The 22,548-nt window shown below is 46.1% G+C and overlaps 1 protein-coding gene across 2 annotated transcripts; it reads right to left on the reverse strand.

Annotated features, from left to right (window-relative positions):
- Positions 1 to 1,574: 1,574 nt before the first annotated feature.
- Positions 1,575 to 14,708, reverse strand: C2H1orf158 (chromosome 2 C1orf158 homolog). Of its 2 annotated transcripts, none has more exons than XM_038531955.1 (4): positions 14,383 to 14,708; positions 6,224 to 6,337; positions 2,624 to 2,801; positions 1,575 to 1,897 (listed from the first exon to the last, which is right to left on the reverse strand). In XM_038531955.1, exons 1-4 carry the CDS (start codon positions 14,494 to 14,496, stop codon positions 1,716 to 1,718), a joined length of 588 nt encoding a protein of 195 aa, XP_038387883.1. In that variant the 5' UTR covers positions 14,497 to 14,708; the 3' UTR covers positions 1,575 to 1,715. The 2 variants fall into 2 exon arrangements, with proteins under 2 accessions (XP_038387883.1, XP_038387884.1); XM_038531956.1 differs by lacking the exon at positions 14,383 to 14,708 and adding an exon at positions 6,575 to 6,697.
- Between the last annotated feature and the right edge of the window lie 7,840 nt (positions 14,709 to 22,548).

Below are 22,548 nucleotides of genomic sequence, written 5' to 3' on the forward strand. Positions count from 1 at the left end.
GTGTGCTGAGGTCAACCTGGAGGAGGCCTGGAGCCAGCAGGTGTCCTTGAAAGGGACGGCCCAGAGTCTTCCTCTACTTTGAGTCACGTTATGTGTGGCCCAGAATCACAGCCAACCTCGCGCGTACACACACACACACACACACACACACACACACGCCCCCGAGCCAGGCGCGCGGCAGATGGCCACGTCCAGCTGGTCCCAGGGTTTCTGCTGCCATTTCCTTGAAGAGACACAGGGCTGAGCTTGCTCTGCCACCAGCCCGCCCGGGTTCAAGTCCCAGCTCTTGGATTCATTCCCTGTGCAAACCCAGGCCAGCCCGGCAAGCCCTATTGTCTCGGTCCCCTGCCCTGTTCCCACTTCTATAAACAGAAATGGTGGTAGCGACCAGTCAGTGAGATAATCTCATTTAGGCCCAGATTCTGGCTTTTACTTCTTGTTCAACCCAGAATAAATATTAACTTTTTTTTTTCTGGCCTTTATTATTATTTATTTTTTTTCTCGATCATTTGCTAGAATGTGGTAGCAGGTGCCAAAAACGTAAGGCAAGGATTCCCGGAAGGATACTTCCATTCATGTCTTTTTCTCCCGAGCAGAATAAACAACCGTTGGTTGTGGCAGATGTGAGATGGGCTGGCGGAGGCCGAGAATTGTCCTGATGCCCTTCCACGGACGGACGGCCAGCTTCTAAAGGATGGACAGGCGGAGAGGTGACTTCCTCTCTGACGCTGGCAGGATTCTAGGGGGGCCCACTTCTCTCTGATTCAGAAGCGGGAGTAGCTGAGTTCTGGGAAGAGTGAGGGGTCTTTGGGCATCAAGGTGGGTTGGGGTCTGGACGGAGGTCCACCTTGGGGCAGGGATTTGGGGGAGCAGCTAGATGGAGGCTCGGAGTGTGGAACAGGACCGGGTCGTGGTTGAGTGGGGTGCAGCCCCCCAAGAGACAACGGTTCATTCGTTCGTCCAGCCGAGGATCACTCAGCGCCAGCAATACACCACACGCGGCGCTCACGGTTAACGGGGATAATCAAGGTGGAGGCAGAAGGCAGGGAAGGTGGTTTGGAGACAGCCCCGGCAGGCAAGGCAGATGCAGGCTGGCCATTCCAGCCAGAGCTGGACTCCACCAGGGGACCCCATCCTGGGCGAGGACAGCACCACGTCCCTGCGCCAGGGCAGCTCCCCGGTTCTCCTGTCGCGCCGGGGTGCCATCCTCACTCTGCAGCACTCACTGACTCCCCCTCCTCAAACTTGGAAAAGGTTTGAGAGCTCAGAGGTGGAAGGGACATGCTGTGTGTCTTCCCTCCGTCTGAGCCCCGGGTTCAGTGCACGCCCTGGGGTGCGGGGGGGGACCCCGACGGCCTCTCCTGCAGGGACATCTGCTCTCCCGTGGAGTTCCGCAGTGGGTGTCCTAGTCGGCTCCCCCCCCGTATGGACCTGGCGCTCCTGGAGGGTACGCACCACGCTGTGAGAACCCGCCCGAGCCATGTTACCTCGCTGGGCCTCAGTTTCCCTTCATGAGAACCGAGGGAGAGGCCCTCTGACATTCTGCAGAATCCTGCATACACACGACACTCCAATCCGCCCAAGAGCTTTAATTGTGGGATGGCAAAGAAAGGAACCCGAGGGTTTGGAGGCGGGGTGGGAGCACGCCTGGGCCAGATTCAATGCCCCGGGGGCTCCGGTGGGTTCTGGCCGCACTGCCCCTGGCGTGGCAGTTGTCAGAGGCGCGGGACAGGGTGCAGGCGAGGGGGGGGCACGGGGATGGCATGCTCCCGCCGGGACATAGCACACACGGGCGGGCTGGGGTAGGATGAGGTGTAAATGCTCTCCCGCGGGGCAGCCTTGGGTGCCAGCCACCTCCGCCTCAGCTGTTCGTAGAGTCCATAGTTTGTAGGGGGAGCTGCAAGAGAAAGCAGGGTGTGGGTGAACAGGGCAGAGAAAGCAGGGTGTGGGTGAACAGGGCGCGGGCTGGCCAGGGGATTGTGCGGCACGGGCTCTGGGGGAGGAGGGCTCGCAGGGGAGGCGGCTCAGGCGGGGCCCACTCCCCGCTGGTCCTCGGAGAGGTGACCCCCCGACTCGTCGGGATGGCCCTGCGGGCTCCTGGGGAGCCGCGCTACCCCAGTCCAGGCTCGGGAGACCGAGCTCCAGGAGAAAGCCCTGCAGGAGCAGCGCACAGCGACAGGCAGCTCACCGTGGAGCCCGGTCCCTCTGCACCGAGGGCGGAGCCCCGGCAGCTGATGCAAAGAATGAGGGCGCTGGCGTGTCAAGCGGATGGAGGCACCCTCTTATCAAAACCCCTTGCTGCTGGAAGGACCAAATCCACACTCCTGCTCCCTCCACCTCAACCCAGTTGTTTGGGAATGACAACTCCCCAAAGGCAGGAATTCCTCCCTGCTCATCACTCTCCGTCCCCAGGTGCCACATCAGGGCAGGGCACCTGGAGGTAATAGTCACTATGCCAAGATGATTGATCTGAGGGCAGGGATGCCGCTCCCGCCACCTGTGCTCCGGGTAAACCGTGCTGCCGTGGTGCCCAGTGAGGCCTTCACCCCCGGGCCCCTCGGGTCGGGCCCCTGTGCTCGGCCTGGACGCCGTGGCCCCTCGCGGCCCCACACACGGCGAGTACCGAGGAGGGGGAAGTCCGATCTCTCCGGGAGCCACAGCAACTGGTGCCCGTTCCAGGTGCGCCGCGCGGGCAGCGCCGGGTTGTGACCACGCCGGTTGTAATGGTCGTCGTACGTGCTGATCAGATGGCGGCGGCAGGGCTCCTGGTGGCCTGCGAGCAGGTGTCTGTGCGGGAGGCCCTGGAGGGACAGGCGTAGGGGCCGTTACCTGGGGCCAGGCATCCCCGTGGCGGTGGCCGCTGGGGGTGTCGCCGCCTGGGCCCTCGGGGCCACCGCACGGGACACGCAGCTGCCCGGCCCACCGCCACCCAGCTCACCTCCCACACACACTCAGCTCTCCGTCTGGGGACCCCCAACCCAGGCCAAGTGGGTTCATCCCTGGAACGGGCTGCCAGGGGCCCGCCGGAAAGAAAGGAGGACACGCAGCTGAACGGGAGGGTCGGGGCCACCCCACCGCGGCCCTTGGGGCTGCAACTACACCCTCTGACTTGTCTCTAGCCTCCTCCATCCGAGTGCCCATTTCCATGGCGGGTGCAAGATATGAATACAGAGCCTGGCATGTGCACCTTGTACTGCAGTCAGTTGCTGTGGGAAGAGTCAGAGAACGGCCCATAAATCGCCTTCTCCTGCAAAGGATTTATGGCTCCCTCCACTGGAAACTTCTCTGGTGGGAGTTATTTACAAGGAGAAGAAAGCCGCGTCCTCCTTACTCTGGGACGTTTGCCTGCTTCAGTGCTTTTCCTAAGAAAATCCTCTTGGCCCTGGAAGGGAATCTTGGAGGCCTGGGCTGATTTACAGGGGAGGATAATGTGGATTTCCATGCCTGTCCTCCTGTCTGGAGCAAACAGGGAGGTCTGTGTCTGCCGTGGTCTGGAAGTGCCGGCTGCACATAATATTTCAAGTGGTGGTTCCATAAATAAGTCAGATCACAATGCCAAAGGGAGACGAGGGGGACAGGCACAGACATTAGGCAGGGGTTCCCAAGATCCACATCACCAGGTGCCCGGAGTGGGTTTCCAATGCCCGGGAAGGCAAGTTGGAGGGGTTCCCAGGAACCAAGGGATGTGCTGACGAGGTGTCACGGCAGGGAAGAGAGACGGGGACTTTCTTGCTGCTCTTCCTGACCCGGGGCTTGGCCCTGCTGTCTCGATTATGGGGCTAGGATTTTTGTTCTGATAAGACATGGTTAGGTGACGGGTAGAGAGACAACTGCCTTTGAAAGAAGCGATATTGAAAGTTTATTAGTTTCCCGGGAGGGGGGCCCGCTGCACCCCACAGGGCCACAGAAGGCAGCGCCAGGCTCACGGAAGGAGCAGGAGAGACAGAGAGACCGACAGAGAGAGCGCGCGTGGCCCGGGGCATCCATGTGGTTTCCAAGGGAAGGAACAGGTAAGGCAGGGTAGGGAGGTTGAGACGGTTAGGATTGCAGCGTTTGAATGATTTCAGCAGGCTCTGGGTTAAAGGGGTGCCTCTGGTTGTAGGTGCCCGGCCCTGCAGTGATTTAGGGCAAAGGGATGTTGGCTTGGCATGTGAGCCTTACACAAAAGAGGTGGGTGTGGGCTCTGGATTGGTTGGCCTGTATCCCAAAGGTGTGCCTCCGGGCAGGCTGTTTACTGTCTGTAGGAACTCGCTAGCCCCGGGAGGGCAGTCTGGCCAGGATTAGCACGGCCCCTAAGACAACAAACCATCTAAAATACAGAACATAAAAAAAATGTGATGAATATACCTGCCTGGGGGGGGGGACACAGGGAGGGGGTCCTCTGGGGGATGCTAACCCCATCTATCTCGGTTTTTTTTTTTTTTTTCTATCTCGGTTTAAGGGGCGCATCGGCATTTGGCCAGGAAGGAGGAAGTGCGAAGCTGGGATGGGGCCGGGTGTCCCAGGAGGAAGGGCGGAGTGAAGCCGAGCAAGGTCCAGGGTCCCCGGCACACAGATTTGAACGGAGTCCTTCAAAGTGAATATCTGATTACGTGGCTCTATTTTGTGTATGTGTTGGGGGGGGGGAGTCCTTAATTTTAACCAGATTATGTAAAGATTTATTTATTCACTATTTTAGAGAGAGAGAGAGAGAGCAGGGGGAGAGAGAGAGGGAGAATGTTAAGCAGACTCCCCGCCGAGCGCAGAGCCCAACTCGGGGCTCGATCTCAGCCACCCCGCAATCACGACCTGAGCCGAAACCAGGGTTCAGATGCTTAACGGACTCAGCCACCAGGCGCCCCTTAACCGGATTCTATATACGTGTGTGCGGTTGTCTCCTCATCAGGGGTCTGTAATGAGTCCAGAGGGCACTAATGTGTATTGAGAACTAGGCCGAGAGCCTCGTATATACCGATGCTCGGGCACCGGGAGCCCCAGATCCTGGGTTCTTATCCTGACTTCCTTACGTTAACGCGCGTTTGTGCCTTCAGCGCACACTAATGGTAAAGACCGGCAGCCGCAGAGCGTCAGCGAGTCCCGGGGATGTCGGTGCCATCCAGAGATGCCAGCTTGGGGCTGAAACTTGGGCGCTGTTTATACGGAGATGGCTCCCAAATGCAGGCGGCAGAGAGGCGACCCCAGCAGACCAGGAGGGGGGATTCGAGGACACTTCCTGCCGTGATTTGCCGATCAGCCACCTGCTTAGCCCCTTACCCACCAGCTACACAGTCTGGGACAAGACATTCGCCTCACCCGGGGCACCTTTTACTTGAAAATGAGGGTGCTGGGAGCGGAACAATCTCCTGGGTCCCTTCCAGCTCCAAGCTGCTCCTGTTCCGACAATGTCCGCCCCGAGTTTAGGCAGGTATGGGGTTGGGAGACAGGGTGGAGCAGGTGTGTCCTGAGGTCGCAGTGGCTGCTTCCTGCTGGGGGGGGCCTGCAACACAGCAGCTCACAGCCTGGCACTCCCTTTTTATTTATTATTATTATTTTTGTATTATTTTTTATTGGGGTTCGATTTACCAACATATAGTATAACACCCAGTGCTCATCCCGTCACGTGCCCCCCTCAGGGGGAATGGTCCTTGACTTTTTATACAAAAGGCCAGGGCAGCCCAGGTGGCTCAGTGGTTTAGTGCCGCCTGCAGCCCACGGTGTGATCCTGGAGTCCTGGGATCGAGTCCCAAGTCGGGCTCCCTGCAGGGAGCCTGCTTCTCCCTCTGCCTGTGTCTCTGCCTCTCTCTCTCTCTGTCTCTCATGAATAGATAAATGTTAAAAATCTTAAAAAAAAAAAAAAAAGGCCAGGAAGCTGGGGCACAGATGATACAAAATACTCCCATCCAAGCATCCACATAAGGCCTCCGGAGGGCCTTATGCGATCCCCCACCGTGTTCCCCTCCATTGTTTGTTGCTTTGGTCCCTACACCCTTTACCTACACCCTGTTGGGAGAGTGTGGAGGAACAGGGAGGGGACCCGGGAAGCGCTGGGACAGGGCAGGGGGAAGGCTACCAGCCTGAGATTTGGCGGATTGTAAATAAAGGTGAGGCCAACAGCAGCCCCCGGGTTGGGGAGGGGAGTGCTCGGGGACTACTCTCCTGCCCCTGGGGGGACAGAGCTGGCCGGTGGTGTCTCCTGAGTGCTGGGGGAGCCCAGGTCCGAGTGTGGGGCCCCCACTCCTCTTACCTCAACTCTCCTCTTGCCATACCACCTGGAGATCTGGTCCGGCCTGTGGCCTGGGAAGGGCACATACTCTTTTCCGTAAATGCTCTGAGGTGTTTTCTCAGTGGCTTTGGTGAACTGGAAAAGATGAAATATTCAGGATGACTCATGCAACGCACCTTCTCAGGCTTCTGGAGCATCCCCTCCCCTCCGGGGCTACGGGAAGCAAGCGGAGCCCAGGGCATCCTGCACAATGCAGGCTTCATTTTGCTCCCTCCCCTCCAGAGTTTGCAAAGGACCATCGCTCAGGCACTCGGCACCCCATCCCTCAGCAAAGCTGTTACTCGGGCACCTGACCATTCCTCATGTCTGCACCTGTTCCCTTCGACTTCTCTCTCCGTTTGCCCCTCCTGCTTGCCTCCTTCCTCTCTCTTGCTTCTCTGTTTTCCACTCTCCCCCACCGCCCATCTTTTGTTTCCTGGTTCACTTTTTAAAATTTTACTGTGAAAAAAAAATTTAAAAAAATAAAATAAAATAAAATTTTACTGTGGTCAAATATACCTAACAAAATTTACCATTTTAATCATTTTTACATACAGAGTTCTGTAGCATGAAGTACACGTACGTGGTTGTGCAACCATCATCATCATCTGTCTCCAGAACTTCATCATCTTCTCAGACTCTGAACCCCTTAGACAGCTCCCTCCCACAGCCCCTGGCACCCACCATTCTGCTTTCTGTCTCTACGAATTGGACGGCTCTAGGGACCCCATGCGAGTGGAATCATATACAGCGTCTGTCTTTTGATGCCTGGCTTATTCCACTTAGCATAGCGTCTTCGAGGTTTACCCCCATTGTAGCCTGTGTAAGAATTTTCTTCCTTTTAAAGGCTGAATAATGACTGCTTCATTGTATGCATGCGCTACGATTTGCTTATCCATCCCACACTGTGAATAATGTGAGCATGGATGTGCGAATCTCTCTCTTCCAAATCCCACTTTCGGTTCTTTTGGGTATAAACCCAGAAATGGAATTGCTGGATCGTATGGTCATTCTACGCTTACTGTTTTCAAGCAATTGCCATACTGTCCACCAGAGCAGGTGCACTGTTTTACATTCCCGCTGATCATGCACAAGGGTTCCAGTTTCTCCACGTCCTTCCCAACACCTGCTACTTTCTTTTTCTTTCTTTTTCTTTTTTTTTTAACCATAGCCATCCTAATGTGTGCAAAGTGGTATCTTACAGTTTTGATTTGCTTTTCCCTAATGAATGGTGATGCTGGGCATCTTTTCATGTGCTTATTGTCCATTTGCATAACTTAGAGGAATATCTGTTCAAATTTTTTTCCCCCATTTTTAATCGTTTGGGTTTTTTTGTAGTTGAATTGTAGTTCTTTATATATCTTGGATATTAATTAAGTCTGTTGATACTGTTCTTTGATGCATAAAAGTCTTCAATTTTGAGTAAAATCCAATTGATCTATTTTTTTCTTTTGTTATCTATGATTTTGGTGTCCTCTCCAAAACAATCATTGCCAAATTCAATGTCACGAAGCTTTTCTCCTATGTTTTCTTCTAAGAGTTTTACAGTTTTAGCTAGGTTTTTGATCCATTTTGAATTAATTTTTGTATGTAGTGTAAGGTAAGGGTCCAATTTCACTCTTTCACATTTGGATATGCAGTTTTCTCAGCACCGTTAGTTGAAAAGACTGTCCTTTTGCCTTTGAACGATTTTGCCATCTCTGCTGAAATCATTTGGCCAGATATGTGAGGGCTTATTTCTGAGCTCTTTATCCTATACCATTAGTTTATATATCTGCCTTTATGCTAGTATCCCAATATTTGGTTACTGTAGCTTTGTAGTAATTTTGAAATCAGAGAACATGGGTCCTCCAACTTTGTACTTCTTTTCAAGATTGTTTTGACTATTCAGTTTCTTGAGATTCCAATGAATTCTAGGGTGGATTTTTTAATTTCTGCAAAAAAAAGAAAAAAAAACGAAATCATAAGGACTGTGTTGATTTTGCAGGCCATTTTAAGGTAGTATTGATGTCTTAACAATATTATGCCTTCCAATCCATGAACATAGGACATCTTTCCACCTATTGGTATGCTTTATTTCTTTCAACAATATTTTGTAGTTTTGCCTCTGTGGTTAAGTTTGTTCCTAAGTATTTTATTCTTTTTAGTGTTATTGTAAGTAGAATTGTTTGTTTGTTTTTTAGTCCCCCTCTTAGATAGTCATTGTCAGTGTATAGAAATGCAACTGATTTTTGCATATTAATTTTTATCTTGCTACTTTGCTAAAATCATTTATTAGCTTTGATAGTTTTTTCTGGATTTTTTGTTTGTTTTGTTTGCTTATGTGATGTTTCTTTTTTTTTTTTAAGATCTTATTTTTTTTTAATTTTTATTTATTTATGATAGTCATCAGAGAGAGAGAGAGAGAGGCAGAGACACAGGCAGAGGGAGAAGCAGGCTCCATCCACCGGGAGCCTGACGTGGGATTCGATCAAGGGTCTCCAGGATCGCACCCTGGGCCAAAGGCAGGCGCCAAACCGCTGCACCACCCAGGGATCCCGTATGTGATGTTTCTAAGGTTTGGTACAAATAAGATCCTGTCATCTGCAAACAGAGATAATTTTACTTCTTCCTTTCCAATTTCTGTGCTTTTTATTTCTTTTTCTTGCCTGATTGCCCTGGCTAGAACTTATAATGCTGTGTTGACTAGAACTGGCAAAGCAGACATTCTCATTCCTGATCTTAGAGGAAAGAAGTGAAGCCATCTAGTCATGAACTTTTATTTTGGAGATGTTTTCGTTCCTTACTAGCTATACAGCTATTCAGATTTTCCATTCCTTCATGACCCTTTCTTCAATACATACTGTCATTTTTTGGCTCTTACAACAATTTTTTACTTAAAGCCTTTTTTTTTTTCCTATGAATCAGTATAGCCAATGTACTCTCTTTTGGTTGCTATTTGGATGGGTATCTTTTTCCGTCTTTTCCCTTTCAACCTATGCATGCCCTTAGATTTAAAGACAGTCTCATATCTACATGTTCAATGAAATTCTTATCAAAATACCATGGACTTTATCCAGAGAGTTGGAACAAATAATCTTAAGATTTGTGTGGAATCAGAAAAGACCCCAAAAAAGCCAGGGGAATATTGAAAAAGAAAACTAGAGCCGAGGTCATCACAATGCTGGATTTCAAGTTGTACTACAAAGCTGTGATCATCAAGACAGTGTGGTCCTGGCATAAAAACAGACACATAGATCAATGGAACAGAATAGAGAACCTGGAAATGGACCCTCAACTCTATGGTCAACCAATATTCAACAAAGCAGGAAAGACCATCCACTGGAAAAAGGACAGTCTCTTCAATAAATGGTGCTGGGAAAATTGGGACAGCCACGTGCAGAAGAAGGAAACTAGACCATTCTCTTACACCGTACACATAGATAAACTCAAAATGGATGAATGATCTAAATGTGAAACAAGAATCTATCAAAATCCTAGAGGAGAACACAGGCAACACCCTTTCTGAACTTGGCCACAGTAACTTCTTGCAAGATACATCCACGAAGGCAAGGGAAACAAAAGCAAAAATGAACTATTGGGACTTAAGATAAAAAAGCTTCTGCACAGCAAAAGAAACAGTCAACAAAACTAAAAGACAACCTACAGAATTGGAGAAGATATTTGCAAATGACCTATCAGATAAAGGGCTAGTATCCAAGATCTATAAAGAGCTTATTCAACTCAACAGCAAAGAAACAAACAATCCAATCATGAAATGGGCAAAAGACATGGACAGAAATCTCACCGAGGAAGACATAGACGTGGCCAACACGCACATGAGAAAATGCTCTGCATCACTGGCCATCAGGGAAATACAAATCAAAACCACAATGAGATACCACCTCACACCAGTGAGAATGGGGAAAATTAACAAGACAGGAAACAACAAATGTTGGCGAGGATGTGGGGAAGGGGGGACCCTCTTGCACTGTTGGTGGGAATGCGAACTGGTGCAGCCACTCTGGAAAACTGTGTGGAGGTTCCTCAAAGAGCTGCCCTACGACCCAGCAATTGTGCTGCTGGGGATTTACCCCAAAGATACAGATGCACTGAAATGCCGGGACACCTGCACCCTGATGTTTATAGCAGCAATGTCCACAATAGCCAAACTGTGGGAGGAGCCTCAGTGTCCATCAACAGATGATGGATAGAGAAGCCGTGGCCTGTGTACAGGGGGTATCACTCAGCCGCCAGAAACGACAACCACCCACCATTAGCTTCGACATGGCTGGAGCTGGAGGGTGTGATGCTGCGTGGAGTCAGTCAGTCGGAGAAGGACAGTGAGCATATGGTCTCACTCACACGGGGAATATGACATAGTGGAAGGGATCGTAGGGGAGGGAGGGGAGCTGAGGGGGAAACATCAGAGGGGGAGACACACCACGGGAGACTCCTGACTCTGGGGAGCGACCAAGGGGCAGTGGAAGAGGAGGTGGGCAGGGGTGGGGGTGACTGGGTGACGGGCACTGAGGGGGGCACGTGACGGGATGGGCACTGGGCGTGATGCTATATGTTGGCAAATCGAACTCCAATAAAAACATATACAATAAATAAAGACAGGGATCCCTGGGTGGCGCAGCGGTTTGGCGCCTGCCTTTGGCCCAGGGCGCGATCCTGGAGACCCGGGATCGAATCCCACGTTGGGCTCCCGGTGCATGGAGCCTGCTTCTCCCTCTGCCTGTGTCTCTGCCTCTCTCTCTCTCTCTCTGTGTGTGACTATCATAAATAAATAAAAATTTATTAAAAAAATAATAAAGACAGTCTCATAAATAGAATATAGTTGCATCCTAGGTTTTGGGTCCCCCCCCCCCTCATTTTGCCATTCTATGCCTTTTGATTGAAAGGTTAATCTATTTTCATTTAAAGTAATTACCGTCAGGGGAGGACTTTCTTCTGCCATTTTATTGTTTGTTTTCTTACAGGATTTTTTTTTTTTTTTGTCCCTCATTTCCTCCATTACTAACTTTGTGTTGATTATTTTCAGTGACAATTTTTATTTCCTCCTCATTTCCTTTTGTGTATATTCTAGAGCTATTTTTTGTAGTTATCACGAGGATTGCATATAACATCCTGAAGTTAAAACAATCTTTTTTTAACAACCTATTTTAAATTGACACCAATTTGACTTAGCTCATATATTAAAACTCTTTTTTTTTTTTTTTTTACAGCCCTTCCATCTCCCATTTTATGTTACTGGTGTCATAAACTCCAAGTTGATATATTTTGCACCCATTAACACGGATTTATAATTATTTTTATGCATTTGTTTTTTAAATCCTATAGAAATAGTGGAGTTACAAACCAAAATTATGATAATAGTGGTTTTTATATTTGTCCACGTGTTTACCTTTACCAGAGGTCTTTATTTCATACGGCTTTCAGTGACTGTCTAGCATTGCTCCATTTCTTTTTTTTAAAGATTTTATTTATTTGCTCATGATAAACAGAGAGAGGGGGGCGGCGCAGAGGGAGGATCAGGCTCCATACAGGGAGCCTGATGCGGGACTTGATCCCGGGACTCCAGAATCACACCCTGGGCCGAAAGCAGACTCTGAACCACTGAGCCACACAGGGAATCCCCTCATTGCTCCATTTCTTGTAGGGCAGGCCTAGTGGTAATGAACTCCTTCAGCTATGGTTCATCTAGGGATGCTTTAGTTTTTCCTTCATTTTCGAAAATTGGTTTTGCTAGCTATAGTATTCTCAGTTGGTAAGTGTGTGTGTATGTTGGGTTGGTTTTTTGGGGTTTTTTATCATTTAAATATATCACCCTACCTCCTTTCGGCCTGCAAGATTTCTGCTGATAAATCTACTGATAATCTTATAATCTAATAATCTTATCAAGGCTGCTTCGTACTTGAGTCATTTTGATCTCAACAGGTTGAATATATGTCTTTTGTGTGGGTCCTTCCAGATGTTTCCTATTGAAGTTTATGGAGCTTCTTGGATTTGTACACCCATGTCTTATCTTTACATTTAGAAAATTTTCAGCCATTATTTCTTCAAATATTCTTTCTGCTCTTCTCTCTTTTTTCTCCCATAATATGTACACTGGTCTACACGATGGTGACTCTGTTCTCATTTCTTTATTCCTTTTTTTTTTCCTCCTCAGACTCAAGAATTTCAAATGATCTCTCTTCAAGTTCTCGGATTCTTTCTTCGGCCTGTTCAAGTCCACTGTCAAACACCTCTAATGAATTTTTTCAATGTAGTTATTGTATTTGTCGATTCCATAATTTCTGTTGATATTTTTTATAATTTCTATTTTTTATTGATACTCTCACTTTGTTCATATATCATTTTCCCAATTTCCTTTAGTTCTTGCTCATGTTTTCTTTGAGCTCTTTATGCATATTCGAGGTGGTTGTTTTAAAGTTTTTGTCCAGTCCATTTAAAGGAGGGTCTCCACTAACAGGTCATGTTCCAAGGTAAGTGAAGGCTTAAGTTCTCAGGAGTTTTCTGAACTTACATCTTGCCTGAACCCGTGTGTGTGTGTGTGTGTGTGTGTGTGTGTGTGGTATGTTTTTTATTTAATCTTTATACACAGCTATATTTAAATGCCTTATTTTCCCAAAGAGTGTATTTCTTGCTTCTTCTCAAGGCCTTTTATGTTCTGTTGCATTCCTCCACCTGTAATCTCTGGCCTCAGACCTCCACAGGTCTGTTGTTCCCTAGAAGCTTTCACCAACTGTAATCACCCCCACTTTTAACAGCTTTTCTTAGCCTGAAACATGAACTATGACATTTCCCCCTATTTGAGCTCTAGGTTAAGCAAAACAGAGACACAAATTCCTCAAGCAGCGTCTAGACAGATTAAAATATTGCTCTAAAAAATTAAAATGAAAAATAAAATAAAATAAAATGTTGCTCCACTCTCTCTGGGTTCAAGGGAGGTAACTGGGAGCTGAGCCATTGCTTCTCTTACCCTACACCATGCTGTTCTAAGGAGAAAATGAGAAAAAAGCAAGTAAAAATACCATGGCATTTCCTACCATTTTGAATGTGACTTTTTCTAAACTGGGCATTTGTGTGGTTGCTGCGGACCTCTGACAGCTTTTCAGAGCTCTTCCATAGTTATTTTAGGTAGGCTATAGTTTTTTGTTTTTTTTTTTAAGTGTTTCTGTGGGAGAATAAGGAGCTAGAGCTTATTAGTCTGCCATGTTTCTCATATCACTCCAACTCTGCTCTCTTTATGCAATCTCTTCTGGGCATAGGAGTAACTGATAGTATCCTAGAGGGATTGCTCAGCCAATCCTCCTTGCCCTTGGACCTTCCCTTACACACACCTGCTCCCCAAATAAGGCCAAGTGCAATGAGAGTGAACAATGGCCACAGGCCACATTTAGCTGGAGGGGTGGTGAATGCCTATGTTCTCCCTGAAAACAGCCTTTTCCAGTTCTCAGAAGTCACCATCAACCTTCCCCACGCTTACACCAAAGCTGCCAATTATATATCGCCCTACTTTCCTTGCCCATTTCCCGAGAAGATGGAAGGATATCTACATGTCTCTGCAGAAATTTAAGTGGCTCGGTCTTGATTGTCACAAATAAAGATACTCAATTTCAAGTAGGCCAATTCAGGCAAAGTATTTTTGTGTTGGCCTTTAAAGCACGTGGGGACACCGAGAGCCCATGTGTTCTGTTTTGAAAGTAAAAACTGAAATGCTCAGGCAGGGCAAGGTTGTGGAACAGGTGTCAGAAGGCAGCAGCTCATCCCGGGACATCAGGGTGGGTTGGGGGGGGCGGTAAGTACCACACTCTGAGAAGGGCCAGGCCCGGGATATAGCAGGTGTTCTTCATCTCAAGGTACAGAGGAATTAAGAACAAGGAACGCCAGATGCCTAGGCACACTCCGCTCAAAGTAATGCTGTGAGTCACAACTCTGTTGACAACTCTGCTACAGCATTTTCAAGATTTCACGGGGACCTTAATGATTGCTTGAATGTAACTCCTCTGTGAAGAGCACAGACTCTATTACCACATTCTTAAGACATAACCACCTGTGGCCCTTAATTTGGAAATAGTAATGACCTCATTCCTACCTCTGCCTGCCAGGCCATCCCTAAGCCCTCTGTCCATTTTCCCCCAGGGGTTCCTTACCTTCCTCCTCTCTTCCACCCAGTTTCCAGTGAGCACTCGGGTTGAATACTTGGTCTCAACCTTCCAGCTTGGGGTAGAGAATGGGTGTGGACTTACTGCACTCAAAAACTGCATGGTAACTCTTTGCTCCAAGTCTTTTGACTTGACACAGTTTCAGGTTTCGGGAGTGGGGAGACGTTATGCAGTTGCTGAGTTTAAGGAGTCTTTTTCATCTTCCCAGTCACCCTTCTGGGTGCGTATATGTGACACCCTGCCAGTTTCACAAAAATGGCCTGAGAGTCTACTTTCAGCCTCCAGGGAGAAGTGATGTGATCTTGGATTGCCTACTGTTGACTGTCTCCATGGTGATAGGCTGTGCATGTAAATATTCTCCTTAAGGGGGAAGCTGATTCTTCAGGAGCAAAACTGACCCCTTCAAAGCAAATCAAACCAACAATAACCACCACAAATGCAAGGCCAGAAGGTCCTCGTTTTAGTGGAGTCACCCCATGAGAAGCATCATCCTTGGGGCACATTTACAAGGGTGAGTTGAGATGATCTCATTCTTTTTTTTTTTTAAAGACTTATTTATTTATTTGTTTATTCATGATAGACATAGAGACAGAGAGAGAGAGGAAGAGACACAGGAGGAGGGAGAAGCAGGCTCCATGCTGGGAGCCCAACGTGGGAACTCGATCCCAGGACTCCAGGATCGCACCCAGGACCAAAGGCAGGCGCCAAACCGCCGAGCCACCCAGGGATCCCCAGATGATCTCATTCTATTACTAATTCTATTACTCTCAGGCTGATGTGCTAGGCCCATGTGGAGACATTTGTATATATTCAGTCATTTAATTCTCACAGCCACTATGAAGCAGGTGCCGGTATTATACTCATTTTATAGATGAGATCAGTGAAGCAAAGAGAGATTAAGTAACTGTTTAAAGTCACATATGTGGGACAACTGGTATTTGAATCCATTCTGATTCAGGCATAGACTCCTGGGTTCCACTCAGTGCCTGCCTGCCCCTTTGCTTAAGGTTTCCACAAAGAATCCCGTCTTTGTGCTCAAACTGATACCATGTGGTTTATTCAGTTAGTCTTCATTCACCCCCACAATCATTTATTGAGCACGTGCTACATCTTGGGCATTGAGCTGTGGCTGTAATGCATCAGTAACTAGACCAGAGTCCCATTCCCACAGAGGGATCCCACTGAGGTTCAGTGGGAGAAAGGCCATTATTTTGTTTATTCACTAAGCAAAAAAAAAAAGCCAGGAACCACCTAATTATCTATCAAGCGAGGACTGGTTCAATAAATTGTGACACATCCATAAAATGAAGTACTCTGTAGCTGTTAAAAAATGCTAACACAGGGGATCCCTGGGTGGCTCAGCGGTTTAGCACCTGCCTTTGGCCCAGGGCACGATCCTGGAGTCCCGGGATCGAGTCCCATGTAGGGCTCCCGGCATGGAGCCTGTTTCTCCCTCCTCCTGTCTCTCTCTCTCTCTCTCTCTCTGTCTATCATGAATAAATAAATAAATCTTTTTTAAAAATGCTAACACAGAAAGATGCCTATAATATGATTGAATTAAAGAAGTCGAGCCCTATCGTCTCACTTGCCACAAATGAGGACATCCAATTTCAGGTGGGCCATTCAGAGACCATATTTTCCAACAGCCTTTAAACAAAAATACAGGAACTCCAAGAAACTATTTGTTCCCTCTTGAACTAACCATATGGGGGGAAGGACACAAAGACACACCACAGAGCATGGCAAGCCTCTGTTTGGCAGGGACTCCAGTCTGGGCACTCGAGCCAGGAAGAGAGGATGTCCTTCCAATCCAAGTACAGGGGGGTCATGTGTTCTGTGTAATTCCATTTTTAAAAACTTTTCATATAAAATATAACATAATATGAACAAGTACATTAAAATTAAAGGTACAGATGAATGAATTATGGTAGGGCAAAACCCACAAAATCAGCATGGAGGTCAAGAGGAAGAGCACTGCCCGCGCTCCAGAAGGGCCCCCACATGCCTCCTCCCTTTCCAACCTGACTTCTGTAGCTGCCACTTCCTTGCTCTTTTTAAATATGCTGAACACCAAAGGATGCATTTCTATACCCTTATGCTTCGCCTCGCCTGTTTGGTGAGTTGGTATAAATGGAGCTGTATAGTATTCATTTGAGTCTGATTTCTTTTCTGCCATATAGTTAATATTTTAAGATTCACTCATGTTGCATGTAGCTGTGGTTGCTAGGACCCTTTTGTACTGTCCCCTGCTGCCCAGGTCCAGCCATTTCTCTAGGGCAGTGGTTCTCAAATGTCTAGTTTCTTAAAAGTTATTGAGCAATCAAAGGGTTTTTGAAATATATATTGTATTGTGGTCTGCGGCCAGGTCATAGCAGCCCAGGGGAGCCAACTGTGTCCATTTCTTCCCAACACTACATCCTGTAAAATCACTTTGGTATCTCGAAATCATTCATGGTGGGAATATTTATATCACAGACTGGGCAAACCCAATAGGTTAACATAAATATATTGATTATTATTTATTGTTTTCAAAAAATTCCATCTGTGGTGATATATTGTTTTGTAGAAGGGAGAAAATCTAATCTCATATGGATATGTAGTTAGAAAAGAGAGAAATCTTTTAATAGACTTTGCAGCTAATTGTGGATATTCTCTGATACTACAGCAAAACCCAGTGAATGGTAGTTTCTTAAAGGTCAGTTACAATGTGGAATCTGAACTTTTCAGTCAACTCTCCGAACTCTGTTACATTAAAATCCACGGGTTGCGCTTGTGTTTTGGGCAGATCTTTCAGTTATGTGTGATTTTGTGGCATCGTGGTGGTCATTTGGAATACATTGGTATCTTGAGCCATGCACATCTTCCAAACATTGGCGTATTATATGATATTTTAAAAATTGGGTCACCTGGGTAGCTCAGTAGTTTGGCATCTGCCTTCTGCTCAGGGCATGACCCCGGGGTCCTGGGATCGAGTCCCACACCGGACTCCCCGCAGGCAGCCTGCTTCTCCCTCTGCCTGTGTCTCTGCCTCTCTCTGTCTTTCTCATGAGTAAATAAATAAATAATATCTTTTAAAAAACTAAAATGAATCAGATTTTGTCTTTGTGTGTGTGTGTGTGTGTTTGGTAAAGTGTGTTTTTCTAGGAATTTACACATTGCATCTAAATTCTCAATTTTTAACAAATGTTATTCATAATTTCCTCTCATTATCTTTTCAATATTTCTAGGATCTATAGAAAGTCCCTTTTAATTTCTGGTATCTACCATTTGTGCTCCCCCTTTTCTTTATTGGTCTTACTAGATGCTTATCAATTTCCCAGTGTTTTCAGAGCCCAAACATGGCATTATTGATCATCTCTACTATGTGATTATTTTATATTATATTTTATATTTTAGAAACTTTGTCCAGAAGATATAAGAAATTATATAAAGATTATATAGATAGATAGATAGATAGATAGATAGATAGATAGATAGATAGATAGATGTAATACTTAATCTTTCAATCATTTTAGGAAATTCTCAGCCATTCTATGTTCAAATATCGCTATTGCCTCCTTTCTTTCTCCTTGCTTTCTGGGGCACCAGTTACATATTTGCTACACCTTCTCACTGCACTTCTCAATGCCTCTTGTGCCCTCCCCTGTGTTTTCTACCTTTTGTCTCTTTGTGCTTGATTCTGAATAGTTTCTTCTGACCTGTATTCCAGCTCGCATATCCTCTCTCTTAAAGGGTACAATTAAACCCACCCAGTGGATTTTTAGTTCCACTGTTGCATTTCTCAGCTCTAATATTTCTGTTCGATTCATAGACATGTCATATTTACAGTTCTAAATTTTTAATTGTTCTACATTTTTAATTTTTAATTTATTTATTTCAGAGAGAGAAAGAGAGGGAGCAGGGAGACGAGAGAGAGAATCTCAAGCCAACTCCCCACTGAGCACAGAGCCCAACACAGGGTTTGATCCCATGACTCCGCGATCATGACCTGAGCTGAAACCAAGAGTCAGATGCCCAACTGACTGAACCACCCAGGCACCCCCTACCTTTTGAATTTTTAAATCACCACTTTTTGCCTTCCAAATTTTCAAATCTATAGATTTATGGATTATACTTATATTTGTATTTAAATGTACAGATTATATTTATAAATTGTGTATAGATTTACCTATTCTACTTATATAGATTATATGTATAAATATATTTATGTAGATTTTATCTCCTTGGACATAGTAAGCATAACTATTCTACTGCATATGACTCCTTTTATTTTTTATTTACTCTCTACACCCAATGTGGGTCTCAAACTCACAACCCCAAGATCAAAATTCACACGCTTTTCCAGCTGAGCCACCCAGGGGCCCTCCTTTTTTTTTTTTTTTTAAAGCTGTTGTTTCTGTGGCTTCTTTTTGCTAGTTTTTCTTTTCTATGTACCTGGTACCTGAAAAATTATTTGCAAAAATAATGTAGGATGACATTATCCTCCTGCAGAGATGACTGTCATTTGCTTTTCTAATCACTTGTGGATATTAGAAATTGGAGATCACGTCCATCTAGTTTAGGAGCAAACATTCTTGGTCATTGTATGATCCCAATACTGTGTGATTAGCACTCTGTTAAAGGAATTACAGCAAGCTCTGCAAGCTCTGAGAAGGTCCTAACCCTGCTTGGCTTTCCAAAGAAAGCAGAACCTAAGATGAGTCCAGAGAGAGATCGTGGATTGACTTCTCCCTTCCTGGTCCAGCATGGCCTAAAAACACTTCTTGAAGATGACCAATCTGCTTTGGGTCATTTCACAGAGAAGATAATGGTGGTGGGTGTTAGACTTGGAACTCAGACACATTTGGCTTGAACTTCAAGATTGCCCAAGTCAACCTTGGTTTCCTAATCTAAAACCTGGGAATGAATACCATGTGCACCATGAGATTATGAGAATGCAATGAAATGTCATCTATAAAACACTTCATAAGATGCCTGTCACAATAAGGAGTAGATAAATATTCAGTTCCTTCTTCCCTTTGTGCCTAAGCCAAGTTTATTTTAGTGACAAAATCCATTCCTTCCCCTATGATAGAGGAGCATATCTGGAAAGTTGGAAAATATGAGGGCTTTTTCTTATGACTGGAAATGCCTTGAAATGGAGCCACACACTGTCTTATCTGATTCAACTCTGTGCAGTAATTCGCAAGACAACCAGCTACGATGTTGGGGCAGAGATATTCTAGCCAGGGAATAGAGCAAGCCATGGCAACCGTGGGAATGAGGAGCCAATCTGCTGGCTTTGGCATCCTTTGCTTTCTTCTATGGGATGCAAAGATGTTTTGGAGGCACCAAACCAACAATGTTGCAGTCTGCCCCAACTCTTCAACTGACTCTTGTAGAGGTTCATTTGAGTGAAGGAACCTTCCTTTTTAAAATACAAGCATGTGGTTGAGCATCTGGCTTTGGCTCAGGGCGTGATCCCGGGGTCCTGGGATCGAGTCCCACATCAGGCTTCCTGCATGGAGCCTGCTTCTCCCTCTACCTATGTCTCTGCCTCTGTGTGTGTGTGTCTTTCATGAATAAATAAATAAATAAATAAATAAATAAATAAATAAATAAATAAATAAAATACAAGCATGCCATACCAACTTGGTCTCACCCAGCTGATTCTCAAGCCAATTGGTTTTCTTTTTGCCTTTGGGATTGATGGTTATAATCCATTGATTTCTCTCTCAGTTGAGATCTTCTGGGGAAAGGGAATGGGACAGACATCTCAGTAGCATCCACCAACATTTAAAATGTGCCCAGTTAACAGTTCACCTTGAATCCATCACAGAATCACACATGCAGAAGGGGGCGTGTGCCGACACATTTACTGTGGATTTATTTATGAAAAACTAGAAAGAGATCAAAAGTGTCTACCACTTGGGAATGGCTAAGAACTATAAAATAATCACATTAGGGAATACTATGCAGTAGCTAAAAGGAGTAAGATAAATTTATATTATTTACTAGGCTAGACTTCTAATGTGTATCATTGATTGAAAACATTCAAGTGTCACCACATGTACAGAATAATATCTTTTATGTACCAATATATGCAAAGTCACCCCACAAAATAATGTTTTACATATCTGTGTATGTAAAAGCATAGAAAAGGCTTTAAAGGATTGGAAGACCACCCTCTGTCAAAAAGGTGACAGTGGGTACCACCAGATATAAGCCGAGAGAGTGAAGGAAGGGTGATCAAAAATGACCGTTAGCCTTATCTCCAGTATTTGAAGGTTTTATTTAACAAGATAATATTGTGAAGCCTGGGTAGCTCAGTTGGTTAAGCATCCGACTCTTGATTTCTGCTCAGGTCATGATCTCAGGGTTGTGAGATCGAGCCCTGTGTCTGGCTCTATGCTCAGGGCAGAGTTTGCTCTTTCTCTCTCTCTCTCTCTCTCTAAAATAAAAAAAGAAATCTTTTAGGGGCACCTGGGTGGCTCAGTCGGTTAAGCATCTGCCTTCGGCTCAGGTCATGATCCCAGTATCCTGGGATCAAGCCCCATATCGGGCTCCCTGCGCAGTGGGAGCCTCTCTCTCTTCCCCTCCCCCCACTCATCTTCTCTCTCTCTCTCTCTCTCTCTCTTGCTTGCTTTTTCTCTCTTTCTCAAATAAATGATATTTTTAAAAATCTTTAAAAAATGAAAAGAATATCTTTGTGTATCACTTATATAATTTAAAATTAATTTTTTTAAGGTAGAATGGAAATCTTATGATTGAGAGCATGGTAAGCTGTAATATTGTCCAAACAATATCTGATGCCCCTCTCTGGGGAGAATGATGCTTCTCCGTCTCAACAAGGTCAGGCATGGCTGCATGACTTGGCCAAAGGAAGATGACCAGAAGCTTGCGGAGCCAGCATGTGATTTGCCATATTCTTGTCTCCTCTGCCGTGAGACTGGAGACATTTAACAGAGAGGCTGCTCCATCAGCCTGGAAGCTGGAGAAGACAATTGTGGAGCAGAGCTCCAGTTGACCCGTGAAGGCCGTGTGATGTGTAATGTGAGCAGGAATTAGACCTTTACTGTCATAAGCCACTGAGACCATGGGGCCACTTGTCATTGTGGCAAAACCTAACCTAGCCTGACTGACCAGGGATAACAGAGAGCCAGCAGTCACTCTGGAGCAGGGAGTGCAGGCAGAGAAGGAGACAAGGCTTGGGGCCAGAAAGGCAGGGAGGTCCTGAGTGGGGGTGTGGAGAACCCTGAGGGAGACACCAAAAGGGAAGTGGGGAGAAGAGCAGGAGAGATGAATTTTGCCAATTTTCCAACTTTGCTTTAGAACTTTGTCCTCAGTTGCCTACTGATGAATGAGAGCAATTTGGGATGCAACACATTGTCCTTTATCAGACGACGTTTGCCCTGGCCTAACTGGTAGATCTTTTCAGGGAAGTCCTGGGAATTTACTGAGAAAACACTTGGACAATGTCAGGGCTTAATAGTATGTAGTTGTCCGATCGCCCTGAGCTGGTATTAGCTGGGCACCGCAGCTACAGTGACCAGTTCTAAAGTCATTCAGACTTTGACAAAGCTACAGTCAAAATGGTAAAGGAAACCAGGTGGCAAAAAAATACCTGGCTGCATCAACATGACTCAGATCGAACAATAGCAGACATCTAAGTGGATGGCAAAGGACTCAAATAAGCTCATATGGCTCAGTTGAGTCTTTTATTTTAATTCTGAATGATGGAAAAGGAAAGAGCTAATGGGCCACGGGGCACAACAGAAAGGAGGTGTTGTCAGGTGGATCAGGGTTGCAATGCACAGTACCCGGCCAACGACGCATCTTTGAACCTAACAGGAAATAAGCAGTATTATTAATGGCTCTGGGCCTCCATTTCCTCATCTATTAAATGGGTCTAAGAATACCTACTTTGTACAATTCATGTAAATAACAAACAAGTGTGTTGTGGGAGCATATTAAATTAAATTTAATAATTAAATTTAATAGTTGATATATTAAATTAAAATATGCAGATCATGACCTGCTGAATGAGGAGAAATAAGCTACCCATGTGGGGTTGGCACATAGCTCCCTCAGCATCCGAGCTCCCACCTTGGGGAAGTGGAAACCCAGGGTCGTTTTGATGGAAGGTGCAGTTTCAATACACTCACACGAACGTAA

Source organism: Canis lupus, chromosome 2, assembly GCF_011100685.1.
Source record: "Canis lupus familiaris isolate Mischka breed German Shepherd chromosome 2, alternate assembly UU_Cfam_GSD_1.0, whole genome shotgun sequence".
In the NCBI taxonomy this organism is placed as follows: domain Eukaryota; kingdom Metazoa; phylum Chordata; class Mammalia; order Carnivora; family Canidae; genus Canis; species Canis lupus.

Coding starts and splice junctions, on each gene's coding strand:
- C2H1orf158 (XM_038531955.1), bottom strand. CDS start 14,496: ATGCAGTTTTTGAGTGCAGTAAGTCCACACCCATTCTCTACCCCAAGC. Junction 6,338..14,382: donor GGGTGGAAGAGAGGAGGAAG/GTAAGGAACCCC, acceptor CATCTTTTCCAG/TTCACCAAAGCCACTGAGAA. Junction 2,802..6,223: donor ATGGCAAGAGGAGAGTTGAG/GTAAGAGGAGTG, acceptor CTGTCCCTCCAG/GGCCTCCCGCACAGACACCT.